The 17,368-nt window shown below is 41.6% G+C and overlaps 1 protein-coding gene across 1 annotated transcript; it reads left to right on the forward strand.

Moving 5' to 3' along the window:
* Positions 1–7,869: 7,869 nt before the first annotated feature.
* Positions 7,870–15,373, forward strand: LOC131415209 (serpin B6-like). Its single transcript, XM_058556625.1, has 5 exons — positions 7,870–7,877; positions 7,960–8,067; positions 9,150–9,291; positions 13,208–13,363; positions 14,727–15,373. The coding sequence occupies exons 1-5, from the start codon at positions 7,870–7,872 to the stop codon at positions 15,024–15,026; spliced, it is 714 nt and encodes a 237-aa protein (XP_058412608.1). The 3' UTR covers positions 15,027–15,373.
* The last annotated feature ends 1,995 nt before the right edge of the window (positions 15,374–17,368 follow it).

The raw sequence follows: 17,368 nt of genomic DNA on the forward strand, positions 1-17,368 counted from the left end.
GGGGCAGCGGGTGCGCACGGTGGCGCCCGTGGTGGAGTGTGCGCGGTCGCCGGAGACCGACCGGACCCGGAGCGCGTGGGCCGCGCAGCCCGGGAGGTGGCGGAGAGATGGGGGCGTCGCGGAGCCAACCGGACAGCAGCGCTGGGACCCCCGGCCACAGGTGACCCTGCAGGGAGCCGGGCTTTGGGAATTCCGAGAGGTTGGAGACCCGAGACCGAACAGGGGTGCGTCCCAAGGACCCTGCTGCCGCAGCGCCTTTTCCAAGGACGTGCGCCTTCGTGGGTTTCACAGCCCGCCCTGGTCGCCGAGTTTGGCTAGTTCAGCAGAAACGTGAAGGTCATTGAGGCTTGGGAAGATAATCGTGAGGGCCAGCCTAGATTTTGTTGCTTCCTTGTTTTTATTAAACTCACTGTTGGGAAAATATTACAGGATTCTTTGTCCTCAGGCTAAGAGGAGGTGGGGGAAGTTTTAATCTTGAATGTGGTTTGTTGTGCTAGATAAAATTGGCACTTAAGTTAGTTTCTTCTCTCTCCTCCCTTTAATAAAAACTGAATTTTGGAAACAAAAGTATGGACATTTAGTACTTATGTGCTGTCAGGCATACTCAGGTGTGAGGGGGAAGCTGTGAAGTGTGGGTACTTTTGCTTCTGGGGCTCGGTTGTGCCTGACGACAGAAATACGACTCAGAGCTGCCTTCTCCCCACTGTAGTTTTTAGTTCTGACGTGGTGTGATCTGATGAGTAATATTTGTCACTTTCTAAGGTCCCAAAGCACCATTGTATCCTGGGGCTAAGTAATGTGCACTGCGGTTAATATGAATTCATGCTGTTATCAGTAGATACAGGGTGTGCTAGACCTAAGTACAGATGCAGATGTGTTTCAAAATCACTGTACTATTTTGTATATTTTTAAACATGTTTGAAAGTCTTAAGAGAGCCTGGTTTACTAGATCTATAAATCTTGATTATTAGATTTATGAGGGTTCAAATGTTGATAGAAGTGTGTTTGTGAACTTTGTAAGTTTGCATTTAAAAGTTTTAAAACCTTTTAAAAACTCTGACATATTATGGAATCATGCTTAAACATTTAAGAAAAAATCATTTATTTGCTGTGTAGGCAATGTGCTTTAAAGTTTGAGGAGAACAATTATATTTATTTATTTATTTATTTATTTATTTATTTATTTATTTATTTATGTGAGGAAGATCAGCCCTGGGCTAACATCCATGCCAATCCCCCTCTTTTTGCTGAGGAAGACTGGCTCTGGGCTGACATCTGTGCCCATCTTCTTCTACTTTATATGGGATGCTGCCACAGCATGGCTTGACAAGCGGTGCGTTGGTGCCCACCTGGGATCTGAACCTGTGAACTCTTGGGCCGCGGAAACAGAGCGTGCGCACTCATCCGCTACCCCGCCACCGGGCCTGCCTGGAGAACAATTATTTTTACCCAGTTGATCAACAGTAAATTTGACCATTAACTAAAGTCTAACGTGTAGTAGGGAAAGGTGTTCCCTGCTAATAAAAATTACACTTTGGGAATGAAAATCCCAAAAACTTGAAAGAACTGTGCACTCACTTGGAGGGTGATAGACTCTGAGAGGAAAAATGAGACTGATCGACTATTCATATGTGTTTGAGCCTAAGGAAAAATTACTGAAATGGGTTGACTGATTTGTAGAACATTTTGGGGGGAAATTTGACATAGGCACATAGAAAACTAAAGAAATCGGGGAAAAGACAATATTAACATAAGGAAAACAAAGTTATATGAAAAAAGGAATGCATTCATAGTACACAACTTGGCTTAGCAATGAATACTATTTAGTTATAATAAAGTCAACACTTAGGGGAGGTGAAGGAGGGTGAGTGGTGTAAGAGGACTAAATCCTCAGCCCCTAGATTAGGAAGGCAGTAGATAATGTCTAAATTAGTAAGTCAAAAATAGTATATTATTTAGAAAACAAAAGAAAGAGCAAAATGGCTTGTGAGTGATTGCTTCTGGGGAGGTGGGAGGAGTGGATAGAAAGCTGTTGTCTTTTGTAATATCTCCTCTAGCATTATCTGTATTTCAACTAAGTGTATGTACATTAATTTCATAAAAAAATAACCGCGCAAGCGGTTAAGGGCAGGCGCTCCGCTGCGGTGGCCAGGGGTTCCCGTGTTCGGATCTGGGGCACGAACGGTCGCACTGCTTGTCAAACCATGCTGTGGTGGCGTCCCATATAAAGTAGAGGAAGATGGGCACAGATGTTAGCTCAGGGCCAATCTTCCTCAGAAAAAAGAGGAGGATTGGCATCAGATGTTAGCTCAGGGCTGATTTTACTCACAAAAAAAAAAAAAAGAAAAGAAAAATTAACTATAAAACCCTTAAGAAGAACACAAATAACATAACAACTACCCATTGCCCAGAAACACTTGATGTGCCGAATATCCTTCTAGTCTACCCATAAATTATGCTCATATGTAACTTTATTCCTAATTTACACTTAATATTACATGCTCTCGTGGCAAAACTGTATTTTTTCTATTAATACTTTTTAAATATCCCATCACGGATGTGATAGAATTTAACCCGTTCTCTGTGATGGGCATGTGAAGATTTTCTCTGTGCAAGTGGCATAATTGCAGTGGTTATCTTTCTGCATAAAATTTTTATCAATATTTGTGAGTTTTGCTTGTGAAATTCCTTGAAATGGAATTTTTAATTCAGAAAGTATAAATGTTTTCATGGAAAATTCTTTTCTTTGTTCTTCTTCCATCCTTCCTTCCTTTTTTTTTTTTTTTTAACAAAATTCTAAATTATCCTCTGGAAGTATTGGTACCCCAATTTACATCATCACTTGTAGAGTATGAGAAGCAATGCCTACCTCACCTTGCCAGTATTGGAAATTAATAGCTGTTGTACTTGCAAATTTCATGTCTTAAAAAGCTATCTTTAACTTGCTCTCCACTGCTGCTTTCATTTTGGAAGGCCATCGTGTACCACAGTGATTAAGACAGGGAACTCCAGAGTCACACAGACCTGGTTTCCAATCCTCTGATGCTTGTAGCAGTGTGACCTCAGGGACAAGATACTCAAACAACTAAGGGTCAATGTCTTTGCTTGTAGAATGCAGATATTCACAGCACCTACTTCACAGGGCTGTCCAGAGTAAATGAAGTCTTGCAAGAGAAGTCCTAGTGTAGGATCTACCACATGGTATACACTCAAAAAATGATATTTATTATTTTTCTTTGAAGTTAAAACTTTTTCATATAATTATTAGCTACGGCTTTTCTTTCTTATGAATTTGCTAAAGTTGTTTGCACTTATTTCTACTGGGGTCTGTTTTGTGTTTTTTTTTTTAATCAGCTTTTTTCTTGAGCCCTTTAAGTGACATTTAAAGATTTTTTTCTCAAATATTTTATTGTCATTCATCTTTTTTTTTTTTTTGCAGGGGAAGATTCTCTCTAAGCTAACATCTGTTGCCAATATTCCTCCTTTTTTCTTCTTTTCTCCCCTGCAAAGCCCCAATACATAGTTGAATATAATAGTAAATTCTATGGCATCTATTTGACATATGGAAATCAAATATTTTTAGTCAAATATATTGAACTTTCGTGATTATTTTCAGATGAGTTATTGTGAATGCCTGAGAATGCTAGGATGCTCTCCTTGGTAAAACCATAATTTGGTAAATATTGATAAAAGATGTCAGAGCAGACAGGTGCTGCCCCCCACAGAGTTCACCTAGCTGCCTACTGGACTTTCTCTGTTGTGTTTGTAGACTTCCTGACTAATTGTGCTTAATTCACTTGTTCTTTCACCCAGAATCCTCTGTACCTACGCAGATCTTCCAAAAGTAAGGACTTCTTGAGCGCAGTCAAAACACAGGGCAGTGGTCTGATTTTGGCTTGTCCACTCCTTAGCTTAGATATATCATTTCATTTCTGTGAAATTCAGGTTCCCATCAGCAAAGTGAGGATTTATGACAGATATTTCTAAAGACCTGTTCTGCTTTAGCATTTTATGAGTCTGTGAATCCGACTGGCCTGAAGACACCCCCTGACCCATCCCATCACGACTCCTTAGGCGAATTCCTGATCTGGACGCTACCTGGGAAGCCAGGCCCACTACCAAATGCATCCCCTGACCCTTAGAGTCTTGTATTCTAGAGAGGAAGATGGGCATGCACCCCACTGACCATGTGTGGTGGGTTAAATACTGTCCCTCCAAAATTATGTCTGCTGGAACCTCAGAGTGTGACCTTATTTGGAAGTAGGGTCTTTGCAGATGTAATTAGTTAAGGCTTTTGAGATGAAGTCGTCCTGGGTTTAGGGTGGGCAAGTATTTAGATATATGTCTCTGCTATTTTCTTTTTACGAAAATGGGATCATATTAAATTTTTTCACTTTAATATTAGAAACACACAATATAAATTTGGAGGGTCCACAAAGAACTACTCAGATTTTTTGTGTTTATCTACTTGCTCATTAAACAAAAATATTAACCACAACTGTTAATAAAGTAAAAATGCAGTAGACATGTATGCCTATATTTAAATAATATTGTTTTAAAATCTATCATTTTAGGTTCACCATCATGGATACTCTTATCAGAAGGAAATGGCACATTTGCTCTAAACCTTTTGAAAAAGCTGGCTGAAAACAACTCAAAAAAGATATTTTTTTCACCCATGAGCATTTTGTCTTCTTTGGCCATGGTCTTGCTGGGGGTGAAGGGGAACACTGCTGCCCAGATCTCCCAGGTACCTGAAACCATTTAAAGACAACAATAAATGCTGTAAATTTGTCAGTTGAGCTGGTCTTTCATATTTGAAATCCCAAAGAAATTGCTCTTAACAGATAACTCTGCTAGTGTCACAAGGGTGTGGATGGAGAGTTGGCAGGATAGGACATGTTACCACAGCCTGACCGTTCTGTGACCAGAGAGTGTTTCCGTGGATGTCTCTGATCTCTTAGGGATTGAGTGGTGGACACTTTATTCAGAAGAATGATTTCATAACCACAGTGTTAGAGCTTGCATATGAGTTTGTAAGTAGATGTAAAAACTTATGTCAACATTGAGTCTTATGTTATTCTTTGGATATTGTCAACTAATTTTCAGTTGTTAAAAGCAACTTTTATTTTTGTTTTCTCAATTAATTATAAAACTCTGTTAGAATGGCACTTGTTGGCCAAACGTGGTTTCACTAGGGTTTCAGTTATTTATGGTTGACTAAGCAACTACTCCAAAACTTAGTGGCTTAAAATGACGATTTACTATTTCATCATTCTGGATGGATCAGGCAGCACTTCTGCTCCACTTGGTGTTGGCTGGGGTCACTGTGTGGCTGCATTCAGGCGAGAGCTCAGCTGGGGCGCATCTGGTCTCTTCCACATGGCCTCTCCTCCATGTACTGCGTCACCCTCGAGGGCCTATCTGCCTGGTTTCTCTTTGGCCTGGTAGCCTGGACTTCTCTATAGCACAGTACCTGGGCCTCATGAGGGAGCATTCCAAGAGGACAAGCTTGAATGTGCAAGTGCTTATCAAGTCTCTGCTTGTGTCACGGTTGCTGGTGTTCTATTGGCTAATGCCAGTCACACGGCCAAGCCCAGACTCAGCCTGAGACTGGCTACATAAGGATGTGAACACGGAAGGTATGGCTCATTGGGGACACTAATGACTACCATAGTTTACCTTCTGGCCCCTAATGATGCAAATTCCTCCCACAGGTAAAGTACACTTACCCCCTCACCAGACCCCCACATCTCATCCCATCATGGGATCAGGCTTAGGCTTGAAGTCTAGGAATTTGTGCCATTTAGGCTTTTAAAGATGCAGCTCTTCAGTTTTGTTTCTTGGGAACAGAGATTTGTGAATTAAAAAGAAACATCTGCCCCACCCACACCACACACATACACCTAAGATACAATAGTGAGACGGGGAGAGATAACTGTGGTCCATAGACGTTCCCCTTCAAGAAAGGGTGGTCTTTGTGTGTGTGTGTGAGGCACGTAGCGATTACTGAACCATAGCATTTCTGAAACCCAGCCAGGTACATGTTGCCAGTCTCCTCTGTTCTGAAGGCAGGGAATATTCCTTGATTACTCTCTCTTTGTGCTTCCTAGAAACATTTCTTAATCTATTGTCTGCCTTGGTTCTTGGCTCTGCCCTCTGTGTTCTTGAATTGGTTCTCAACCAACTTTTTTCATTTTCTATGAGAAATGGCCTCTTTGTTGCTAAGTAGCTCTGTCAGCCTGCTTCCTGCTCGAAGAAAGTGGGAGACCCACCCAAGGCCTCCTTTTACATTGAACTCTCTCTCTTCCCTTTAGTCCAAGCAGTTAAAGCTCCTTTAAAGCCCTTGTGGGCTTTCTATGTATCGACTTACACTCTGCAGCATTAGACAAAAGCCACATCCAGAAATATGTTTGAGGCAGGACTCTGTGTTGGGTTGGTAGTCAGGGTGCTGTGTGACGATGTCCTTAAGATTCTTAGAAGCCCATTTGTCTAGCTGAGATAGTTTGTGTGACACTGCTGCCTTAAATCTTTCTATGAATTCAGCAAGGTGGATCTTACAGTCACACCTCTGGTGTAGTCTTGCCCTGAGGTCAATGCCTTAGATTTGGTCTTTGGTCTGAGGCCATTTCTTTTCTTTTCTTTTTTTTTGTGAGGAAGATCAGCCCTGAGCTAACATCCATGTTAATCCTCCTCTTTTTGCTGAGGAAGACCGGCTCTGAGCTAACATCTATTGCCAATCCTCCTCCTTTCTCCACCCCCAAAGCCCCAGTAGATAGTTGTACGTCATAGTTGCACGTCCTTCTAGTTGCTGTATGTGGGACGCAGCCTCAGCATGGCTGGAGAAGCAGTGCCTTGGTGCGCGCCTGGGATCCGAACCCGGGCCGCCAGTAGCAGAGCACACGCACTTAACCGCTAAGCCACAGGGCTGGCCCCTCTGAGGCCATTTCTTAACTTTTAAAATCATTTAACAGGCTGAGGAGAATAAGACAAACTTTTGTTTTCCACCCAGCAAGTGATTTTAGAGCCTTCTTCTTTTCTAATATATGCATTCAGTACTATAAATTTTTGTCTATGCACTGCTTTTTCTATATCCTGCAAATTTTGATAAATTGTGTTTTCATTTTCATTGAGGTAAAAATATCGTTAAATTTCTCAAAAGATTTCTTCTTTGACCCATATTTTATTTAGAAATGTGTTATTTAATCTTCAGGTATTTGAGCATTTTCTAGCCACCTTTCTATTGTGCATTTGTAGTTTAATTCCATTGTGGTCTGAGAGGAGATATTGTATGATTTCTATTTTTTTTAATTTGTTAAGGCTTGTTTTATGGCCTGGAATGTGGTCTGTCTTGGTGAATGTTTCATATGAACTTGAGAAGAATGTGTATTCTGCTGTTGTTGGATGAAGTAGTCTAGAGATGTCTATTTATCCAGTTGATTGTTGGAGTTGCTGAGTTCAGCTATGCCCTTACTGATTTTCCACCTGTTAGATATGTTCGTTTCTAATGGAGGGATGTTGAAATCTCCAACAATAAAAATGGATTCATCTATTTCTCCTGCAGTTCGATCAGTTTTTGCCTCATGTATTTTTATCTCTATTATTAGATGCCTACACAGTAAGGATTGTTATGTCTTCTTGGGGAATTATCAGCGTCTTTTAAATTATCTCACTGATGCACAGCTACCCCCTTAAAGGATCCCGCAGTTCTTGAAGCTCAGTTGATCTTTAGACCACTATTTTACTTAGTTTACCTGCTAAGATTAAATATAGCTGCAAGTAAGAATATTGACTTCAGATTCATTCCTCATATTTTTTTGTAATTTATATACGTAAATAATAAAATTATTGATTTTCTGATTTGCCACAATGAAGAAGTAAGCTGTTGGTATTAACTATTTTATAGCTGTGAAACGATGTTTCTCTGTTTATCCTAGTCTTTTAAAGATTCCTGCACAGGGTCTACGAAGCAAAGATGAAAGAGCTCGGCTTTGTTAATGCTGCAGAAAAGTCCACAAAACGCATAAACGCCTGGGTTGCCAATAAGACTAAAGGTGAAAATATAATGTTATTCTGTTTTTTTTTTTTTCTTTCTTTTTTTTTTTTTTTGTGAGGAGATCAGCCCTGTGCTAACATCCGCCAATCCTTCTCTTTTTTTGCTGAGGAAGACTGGCCCTGGGCTAACATCCATGCCCATCTTCCTCCACTTTATATGGGACGCCGCCACAGCATGGCTTGCCAAGCAGTGCGTCAGTGCGCGCCCGGGATCCGAACCAGCGAACCCTGGGCCGCCGCAGCGGAGCGCGCGCACTTAACCGTTTGCGCCACCGGGCCGGCCCCAATGTTGTTCTGTTTTAATAGTATTTTAATTGGTCTAATTGTCAGTTCCTTTACAACAGTGTTAAATATAAAAATGAGTGATTTTTTTTCTCTAAATAATGCAAACTTGAAGCATATGCTTCTGAAGTATTGTCAACATATAGACATTTCCTCTAGCTTTTCTCTGCTCTCGTCACGTATGTGTGATGTCTCTCAATATTCAGTACATCTCTTCCAGAACAATCTACACTTTAATTGTTTTATTGTTGCTAATCTTAGATAGTCTTTCTTTTCACAAATGACATAAAAAGTTGTATTTAAAGGTTTTGAGTTGCGTCCCTCTCCAGTGTTGCTCACGTTCTACAGTTTATTCATTCAGTGTTGCTGGGTGCTTGGCCAAGCCCTTTTCTTCCTTTGCTTCTTAATCTTAAGTGTTCTTTATACTTACTACAGCCTCTCATGTCTTTGACAAACCTTTAATTTCCTTTCTTTAAGTCATTCCCTTCTGTCTTCTGTGGTGTCATTTCATCCTTCACCTATGAATATCTAATTGTTCATGTTGTTGTGTTTTATTCAAATTGTGGTGTTTTTCTTACCAGAGCTGGACAGTCTATCTCAAGTTTTTGTTACTGGTGTTTTTACTGTGGTTGTTTAAGGACTATTTTTACTATTGTTGGTTAAGGACAAGCATCTCTTTAAATGGTTATATTTTGGAGCACAATGAACTCTCTTCATGTGTACTTGACTGCTCACAAAGATGACCCTATCTGAATATCATTCCTGATACATCAGTCTTTTAGCTAAGTGGTTTTTAAATTTTTCTTTACAAGTAAAATTACAGAGGTACTGTCTCCAGATTCAGTTGAATCGTTGCCTATGCTGATTCTCGTGAATGCCATCTACTTCAAAGGAAAATGGAATAGTCAGTTTAAGAAAGAGCTGACCATGGAAATTCCTTTTAAAATCAGAAAGGTGAATATTTTGCACTATCAAAGGAAATCATTGGGAACAGTCCCTGTGTGTGTATTGGTTTTAAAACATGCGAGAGGGGGCCGGCCCTGTGGCTTAGCGGTTAAGTGCGCGCGCTCCGTTGCTGGCGGCCCGGGTTGGGATCCCGGCGCGCACCGATGCACCGCTTGTCCGGCCATGCTGAGGTGGCGTCCCACATACAGCAACTAGAAGGATGTGCAACTATGACATACAACTATCTACTGGGGCTTTGGGGAGAAGAAGGGGAAAAAAAGGAGGAGGATTGGCAATAGATGTTAGCTCAGGACAGGTCTTCCTCAGCAAAAAGAGGAGGGTTGGCATGGATGTTAGCTCAGGGCTGATCTTCCTCACCAAAAAAAAAAAAAAAACATGCAAGAAGCTTAACCTCTAGAACTTTGACTTGACATGGCCCTTTGGCAGCCCCGTAGCTGACTCCCCTTTAGACCTTTCTGTTGCCGTTGTTCCCCTTTTTGTCTCTCACACAAGTGGCTGTGTACTCCTATGTCTCTGGCCCAGCTCCCTGTATCATCTACTGTGTTCTATCTAAAGCATAGATCTGATTGTACAGTCCTTGGCTTCCCGAAACTTTTGAGATAAAGTTCATAATCCATAGTATGATGTGTGAGGCTCTTCATGATTTGGATCCTGCCTATTTCTCTTCATTTCTCATCACTACCTCCATGTTCCTTTCATTCCACCAGTGTACCCTCTGGGAAGCTTTCCTTGACAGTCCACCTCTGCAGTCCAATTGATGCTCTCCTCCAAGCTCTCACAGTGCTCTCTGCCTGTCCCCACAGTAGCATTGCAGTGCTGAATGGGTGTCTTCGCCCTCCCTGCTTAACGTCATTTGAGGGCAGAGAACTTACAAGTGCCTAGCACATACTTGTTGCACAATAAATACTGAACCAAAGAATTACCTTTAGTCTTCTTTTGATAATAAAGATAATACAAGCACCAATTTTTATTTAATAAACAGGTGAGCAAAAGGACATATACACAGGCTAGACAAGAATTTAGCTACCTCCAGCTTTGAATATATTATTTGCTTAAGGCCCCTTACCTTTTTGTAATAGAATCCAGTTTATTCTTTCTCTTTTATTTGACTCTAGAGATTTTTACACACACACAACAGTAGACAGAATAGATTAATTAAGTTTGTTCTTGATCATTGAACATTAGTTAAATCTTCCAGGCAGGCTCGAACTTGAATCTTCAGTTTCTCAAGAAATATATTTTCTTTCTAGCTTTATTCTGAAATGAACTGTCCCATTTTCTCCCAGAAAAATACTTCTCTCCTTGAAATTTCTTTAACAAGATGTATGTTAGGGTTTTATTCAATTACAAGTAACAGAAACTGCAGCGTACAGTAGTTTAAACTCTTGAAGTTCATCTTCCCTAGCTGGAGGTGTGGAGGTGGGCAGGGACCAGGGCTGATGTGGGTGATGCTCTTAGGGAACCGGCTCTCTCTCTTCCTCCTCTGTCGTCCTTAGCACATGACTTTCTTCCTCATGGTCATAAGATGGTTCATCCTTAATCCGAGCAAGAGAAAAGGAGAAGACAAAGGGCTAACAGCAAAAGCCTTCTCTTCCTAAGATTCTGCCATTATTCTCAGAAAGTGAAAACTTTCTTCTGTATCTCATTGGCCAGAATCGTTGCATCCTATGGGGAGGTGAAGAATCCTATCTTCCTTTCTAGCCTTTACAGTAGAGAAAGAGAAGGGAGAAAGAAGTTGCAATATGGGTTGTAATTAGTATTTTGGTGGTGAACATGATGTAGTCCATGCAGAAATAGAAGTACAATGATGTACACCTGAAATTTTTACAATGTTATAAACCAATAAAAAAATAAAAGAAGTTGCAATAGGTGTTAAGTACATCAACCTATGAAGTCCCTTAAAGGGCACGGATTTTGAGTTGGTATTAATTTTCATTTTAATTCTTTTATTTCTAAATAAACTGAAACTTATCCACACAATTGTATATTTAGTTAATCATCCAGTTACTACAAATGATCAAGATTGGATTCTTTTATACTGTAAAACTAAAAGTTTTGAGACCTGGAGGTCGGGAAGAGGGAACAAGGGTTGGCAAACTATGGCCAGTGACCAAATCCAGCCCACTGCCTCTTTTTGTAAATAAAATTTCTTGGAACACAGCCATGCTCAGATGTTTACATATTGTCTATGACTGCCTTCATCCTACAACAACAGAGTTAAGTAATTGCAACAAAAACTGTGTGGCCACAAAGCTGAAAGTATCTGCTATCTGGCCCTTGACAGAGGAGTTTGCCAAAACCTGGCCTGGAGGGAGGTAACTATGGAAGAAGATGATGTTCTGGCTGAGGGTTAGTTTGGGTGAGCATCAACCATGTGATGACACAAAGACATATTTTTGGTTTAGTTTATTTAGTACAACATTATGTGATATACCAGAGAACTAGAGAATATAAAGTACCTGTGATTGTGCTTCTCACAAGGTATTTAATAAATTCACAGTAACTGCTATTATTAAACTACAAAAGATCCAGGAATCGAGAAGGATTGTTGTATAGAACATTGTCGTGGTTCTCAGACCTTTCTTACCGTCTGAGGATGCATTAGTGACAGATGGGGTATTTTTCTAGTAAGTTGTGTTTATTTTGCCTGGCCCTTTCAAAATGCTCCTGTTCATTAATTCATTTATTCATTTATTTAACAAATGTTGATTGAGTGCCCACTATGTGCTAGGTGTTGTGCTAGGTACTGTTACAGCCGTGTACAAAACCGGCAAAGCAGCTCCGCCCTCACAAGCTGATAGTTTCCTGGGGAGGGCGGCAGTAGCATAAATAAGAAAAGAGTGGTGTATTAGATAGTGGGAAGTGCTGCAGACACAGATATGGAGGAAAGGGGAGAGGAAGTGGAGGGGGAGGGCACACAATTTCAGATAAGGATTATCAAGGAAGCCTTCACTGTAAAGAACAGAAGGAGGTAGGGAAGAGTGCTCTGCAAGTTCTAGGGGACAAGCATGCTGGGCAGAGTTGGGAAGAACCTGGTTTGTCCATGGATCGTGAAGAGGCCTCTGTGACTAGCGGATGAGCAAAGGAGAGTGGTGAAACATGAAGATCCGAGTGGAAATGGGAGCTAAGCTCTTGTCATGATTTAAAGGTCGTTTTAAGGACTTCAGCTTTGGCTCTGAGTCAGAGGGGAAACCACTGAAGCGTTCTCAGGCGCAGAATGATGTGATTTGACTTAGGTTTTAACTGGATCCCTCTGGCTTCTGTGCTGAGAATTGTCACAAGGGGATTAAGGGCAGAAGCAGGGAGAGCACTTAGGAGTTCATTGCAACCATCCTGGACTAGAGTGATGGCACAGGTCAGATCTTGCTTATATTTTAAAGGTGGAGCCAATATAATTTATGAATGGGTCAAACATGTAGTGTGAAAGAAAGAGAGGAGTCAAGGTTAATTCCAGAGTTTTTGACAACTGGAAGGCTGGTGTTGCCATCAACGGAGATGGGGAAGGTTATAGATAGATGTGGAAGAGAATACGAGGAGCCCAGTGTTAACTGTTACATTGGAGGTTGCTTTTACATGTCCAAATGCAGCTCTCAAGTAGGCAATAAAACACACGAGCCTGGGGTGCTGGGGAGAGGGCCAGGCTGGAGACGTAAATTATATCTACATTCACAAGACTGAATGAGATCACCAAGAGAAAATAGGTTTGAAGATTAAGCCCTGGCATCCCAGTGTTTGGAGGTTGAAGTAATGAAGAAGAGCGGGCAAAGGAGGGGGCCGATGTGGTGTTCTAGAAGCCAAGAGAAGAAAGTGTTTCTAGGGGCAGAGAGTGGCTAACTCTGTTGAATTTGTCAGATATATCAACTGGATTGTGTTTCAACTTAATGTTTATCTGTTTCCTTTATAGAATGAAAAGAAACCTGTGCAAATGATGTTTAACATATATACTTTTAAAACGACATATATAGGAGAAATATTCACCCAAATTCTAGTGCTTCCTGATGTTGGAAAGGAGCTGAACATGATCATTGTGCTTCCAGATGAAAACACCAATTTGGAAATGGTAATGAGTGTTCCGAGTATATATTTTATCTTATTAAAGGCTCTGACAGGCCCTGTACGAAAGAAACGTTTTAAATTTACTTTTACCAGTGTTTCCCTAACCTATCTGTTCTTGTGCAGTTTCGCTTATTATAGTTACATCCAGTGGGGTTGGTGTTCTGAGTGCTGAACACACTTTAGAAAATACTCTTGTCCCAGAAAGGGTTCAGGTCAGGTCTGAGCCAGGTCTGAGTTCAATGTCTTGCTTTACAACTTAGTAATTTTTCTTCTCTCAGCCTGTTTCTTCCTATGGCAAATGATGACAATACTTCTCTATGAGGTTTCTTATAGGATTCAGGGGGATGGCATATCTAATGCATTCGCTTTAATGCACAGGGTGTGCCATTGACAAACTTTAGTACTCTTCTCCCCAATCTTGCTAAATAGCTGTGACTTTGTTCTTCAGAAAGCAGTTATATGAGGCAGAGCCTCTCTGACACTCTGAATCACCTGGGTAATCTTGTAAAATGTAGATTTTGATTTAGTAGGTGTGGGGTGGAGACTGAGATTTTGCATTTCTAACAAGCCCCCAGGTGATACTGAAGCTACTGGCCCCTGGGCCACACTCAGAGTAGCAAGCTTGTGGAGAATTGCTGAATTTTAAGCAGGAGAGTATTTTGCTTTTTTAGAAAGCTAATCCCTGTGGCTGCAATGGATGAACTGAAAGAATGGAGACTTGCGATAAAGCAGACAGGAGGCTACTCTGGCATTTCCAGCAAAATATGACAAGGGCCTGAGTGAAGGCAATGGCAATGGAGACAGAGGAAGGGCCAGACTGGACATAGATGTTGGCAGTTAAGTCAACAGAAAACGGTGAGGGAGCCATTGGAAGGAAGTGTGGGTGAAAGAGAAGGCCAAGTCTAAGATGTCCCACCTTAACACGCTTTTAATAAGATAGAACACCAAATCTTAAAAGAATAGCCACTCTCTCGGAAATGTAGCCCAAGATAATGTCTTGGTTATAAGTTTCTGCCTCAGGAAACAGGCTTGACTAAGTTTCTGGAATTGAGGAGTCGAGACATTGAAAGGAAAATCGTCTTGTAGTTGAACGGTTTAGCATTAGTGTGCCCTCTTCTAGACCTGTGCTGTCCAATATGGTAGCCATTAGCCACTTGTGGCTATTTAGATTTAAATTAATTAAAATTAAACAAAATAACAAATTCAAGTCTTCCCTTGCGCTACCCACACTTGGAGTGCTCAGTAGCTATGTTTGGCTAGTGGCTACCATATTGGACAGCACGAGTATAGAGCATTAACATCCTAGCAGAAAGTTCTATTAGACAACGCTGTTCTAGATCTGAACATTTCCAACTCTCTTCTTTTAGGTGGAAAAAGAACTTTCTTATGAGAAATTCATAGAATGGACAAGGCCAGGCAAGATGTACGAAGACGAGCTGGAAGTTTTCCTTCCCAGATTTAAACTGGAGGAAAGTTATGACATGGAGGATGTCCTTTGCAGTTTGGGCATGACTAATGCCTTTGAAGAGGAGAGGGCAGATTTTTTGGGAATGTCATCTAAGAAAGGACTGTATTTGTCCAGGATCATACACAAGTCTTTTGTAGAGGTCAGTGAGGAAGGTACAGAAGCAGCAGCTGTCACTGCCATCATCATGGTCCCCACATGAGCAAGAATCATCCCCAGGTTCTGTGAAGACCATCCTTTCCTTTTCTTTATCCAGAACAGCAAAACCAATAGTATTCTCTTCTGTGGCGGATTTTCCTCTCCATGAAGACGTAATAGTCATTGGATATAGCCCTTCTCTTTTCTCTTATTGACCTGATTATCACCATGTGCCTGTAATCGAAAGTGACCTTAATTAGTGCAAGGGTGGCAAATCACAAATTAGGGACCTAGTTTTGAAATCCCTTGTTAGGAACCCTTATGCGTTTGTATGTTTGCATGTTAAGTGTTTTCTAGGGTCTGAAATGGACATTCTCTGAGGGTCTTGTGATCACGTTGGCAGTGGTAGCACCGGCCACTTAGCAAAACCACTCTGCTTGGAACGAGGTGTCATCCCCACTCGCCTCCTTCCCATACATGTGCATTTCAGCTGTGTCTTCACTTTGTGCAAAGTGCTGCCCTCACTGTCTGCTGTGCCTCTCTTCTCCCAGGCACAAGGAGATCGATGTTACTTTTCTCTCTTTACCAAATAGCATTGATATCTTGTTCCATTTTTAATGAGAGAATAGAGAGTGAAATGGAGAGGTAGACCTCTATTCCAAGACATTTTGTGAGCTCATCAGAGGCCAGCACAGAGACTGAGTGAACAGTCAACTCAGACCAGTGAGGTACCAGTCCTATTTCCCTCGTGTGCTTCTGCTTTTATCCTAGTCTGCATTCATAGGGATTTGTGGGTCACAAACCTATTCAAATGTACAACTATCTACTTTCCTTCAAAATTTAAAATTGCTATCAGTAGGCAGAGATGATTAGATATGCTCTGTTCCCAAGAAGGTAGCTTTAGATAATGTCACAGGTAAACATCATATGACTTTCTATTGTATTTCAAGTATTAGAAAAAGAAGGAAGTTAAAGTTTCTGTGGTCATTTGTGTTATATGCTAAAAATGTGCTTGCTGTGTTCAGTGATTCGAGAACAAATTGATTAGTCAATTGAAGAGGACAAGCTGTGCTGTTTTCTAGGAAACAGTTGAAAGGACTTATTCCACCGACCCCCTTGCAGTCAGAGGAGCCTGGGCCCCCCAACTCACTGATGCAGCTCGTATTTCTGTTCTCTGGCTGGTCCACTTTCCCTTTTGTACCCAAGCCAGAAGCATAGCTGTGGAGAGAGAATGGGACTGAGGAGTCTAAGGAAACGACATGATATGTGGGCTGAGGAGAGGAAAGGGGGGACGACAGGTGGCTCGTTCTGTCGCTCTCCTCCTTCTCCCTCCTCTGCCTAGCACTTGGACTTGGAAGAAAGACTCAAAGGTGGGGAATAGTTTATGTGATTCTTCCACTGTAGAGAGAGCCTCTGAGGGCTGCAACCAGCAGCAGCAGGCTGGTGTCTGTTCCTCGGGGAAAGGTATGCCACTTTACACAGCCTTGCAGAGAGTCCTGTTAAGTGCAGGGTAGGAGTTACCCCAGCATTAAGGTGTTTTTCTTCCCTTTCTCTGGGAGAAGGACATTCAGACCCTAACAATAGTGAATTGTGAAAATGAATGACAGTGGTCTTACCTGTTCTAGACCTGTAATAAAATAGACCTTAGCCATGTATATCATAAAACACAGAAAATAAAAATAGGTATACTGCTCTAAGAGGCTCTTATTGTCTCGTTGAGTTACTTTACCTTAGCTGTTTGTCAAATTGCCTTTGAAGAGTTACTGCTCACTATTTTATTACTGTACTGTAAGGCCTGAAATTCCATGTGCTGCCTTGACATCTTTGAGTCTCCCAGGGCCCCAAAGGCCATGTGTTCCCTGCTGTCACCAGATATGTGCACCCTCTCCCCAAGCAGAATGTCTCCCTCCCCAGCTAGTTCCCCCATCAGCTGCGCCAGCTGTACTCTACCTAGTCCCCCACCTAATGAGTTCACTTCCCTGCCAGCCTGTAAAATTATTCAGACACAATGGTCACATCCTCCCACAGGAACCAGGGCCACCTCACTCTCTTGTTACTACGGAGCCTGCCTCCCACAGTCCTTGCTGGTTGACCCTGTTCCTGAGTGTAGCCTCCATGTGGTCCTGCATGGTGTGTGGTGTCCTCCTCTCCCGGTCTATGAGTGTATGTGACTTAATAAACTGCTGCCAATTCCATCTGTCCAGTGTTTCATGTCATGTGTTTGGCCATCTTATAATATTTGGGGTGGGGGATCCCTCCTTCAGCAATGGGATGAATAGGAGATGATCAAAACAATTACATTTTGATAAAAGACACAACCACCCAAATAATGCTTCCACATCTTCTAAGAAATTGTGCTAGAAGACCTTTCCATTACGCTGTGCAGTGTTTCTTGTAAGCATCCAC

The sequence above is a fragment of the Diceros bicornis genome, chromosome 16 (assembly GCF_020826845.1).
Source record: "Diceros bicornis minor isolate mBicDic1 chromosome 16, mDicBic1.mat.cur, whole genome shotgun sequence".
Taxonomy (NCBI): Eukaryota; Metazoa; Chordata; class Mammalia; order Perissodactyla; family Rhinocerotidae; genus Diceros; species Diceros bicornis.

Coding starts and splice junctions, on each gene's coding strand:
- LOC131415209 (XM_058556625.1), top strand. Junction 8,068..9,149: donor ACTAAAGGTGAAAATATAAT/GTTATTCTGTTT, acceptor TTTCTTTACAAG/TAAAATTACAGAGGTACTGT. Junction 9,292..13,207: donor TTCCTTTTAAAATCAGAAAG/GTGAATATTTTG, acceptor TTTCCTTTATAG/AATGAAAAGAAACCTGTGCA.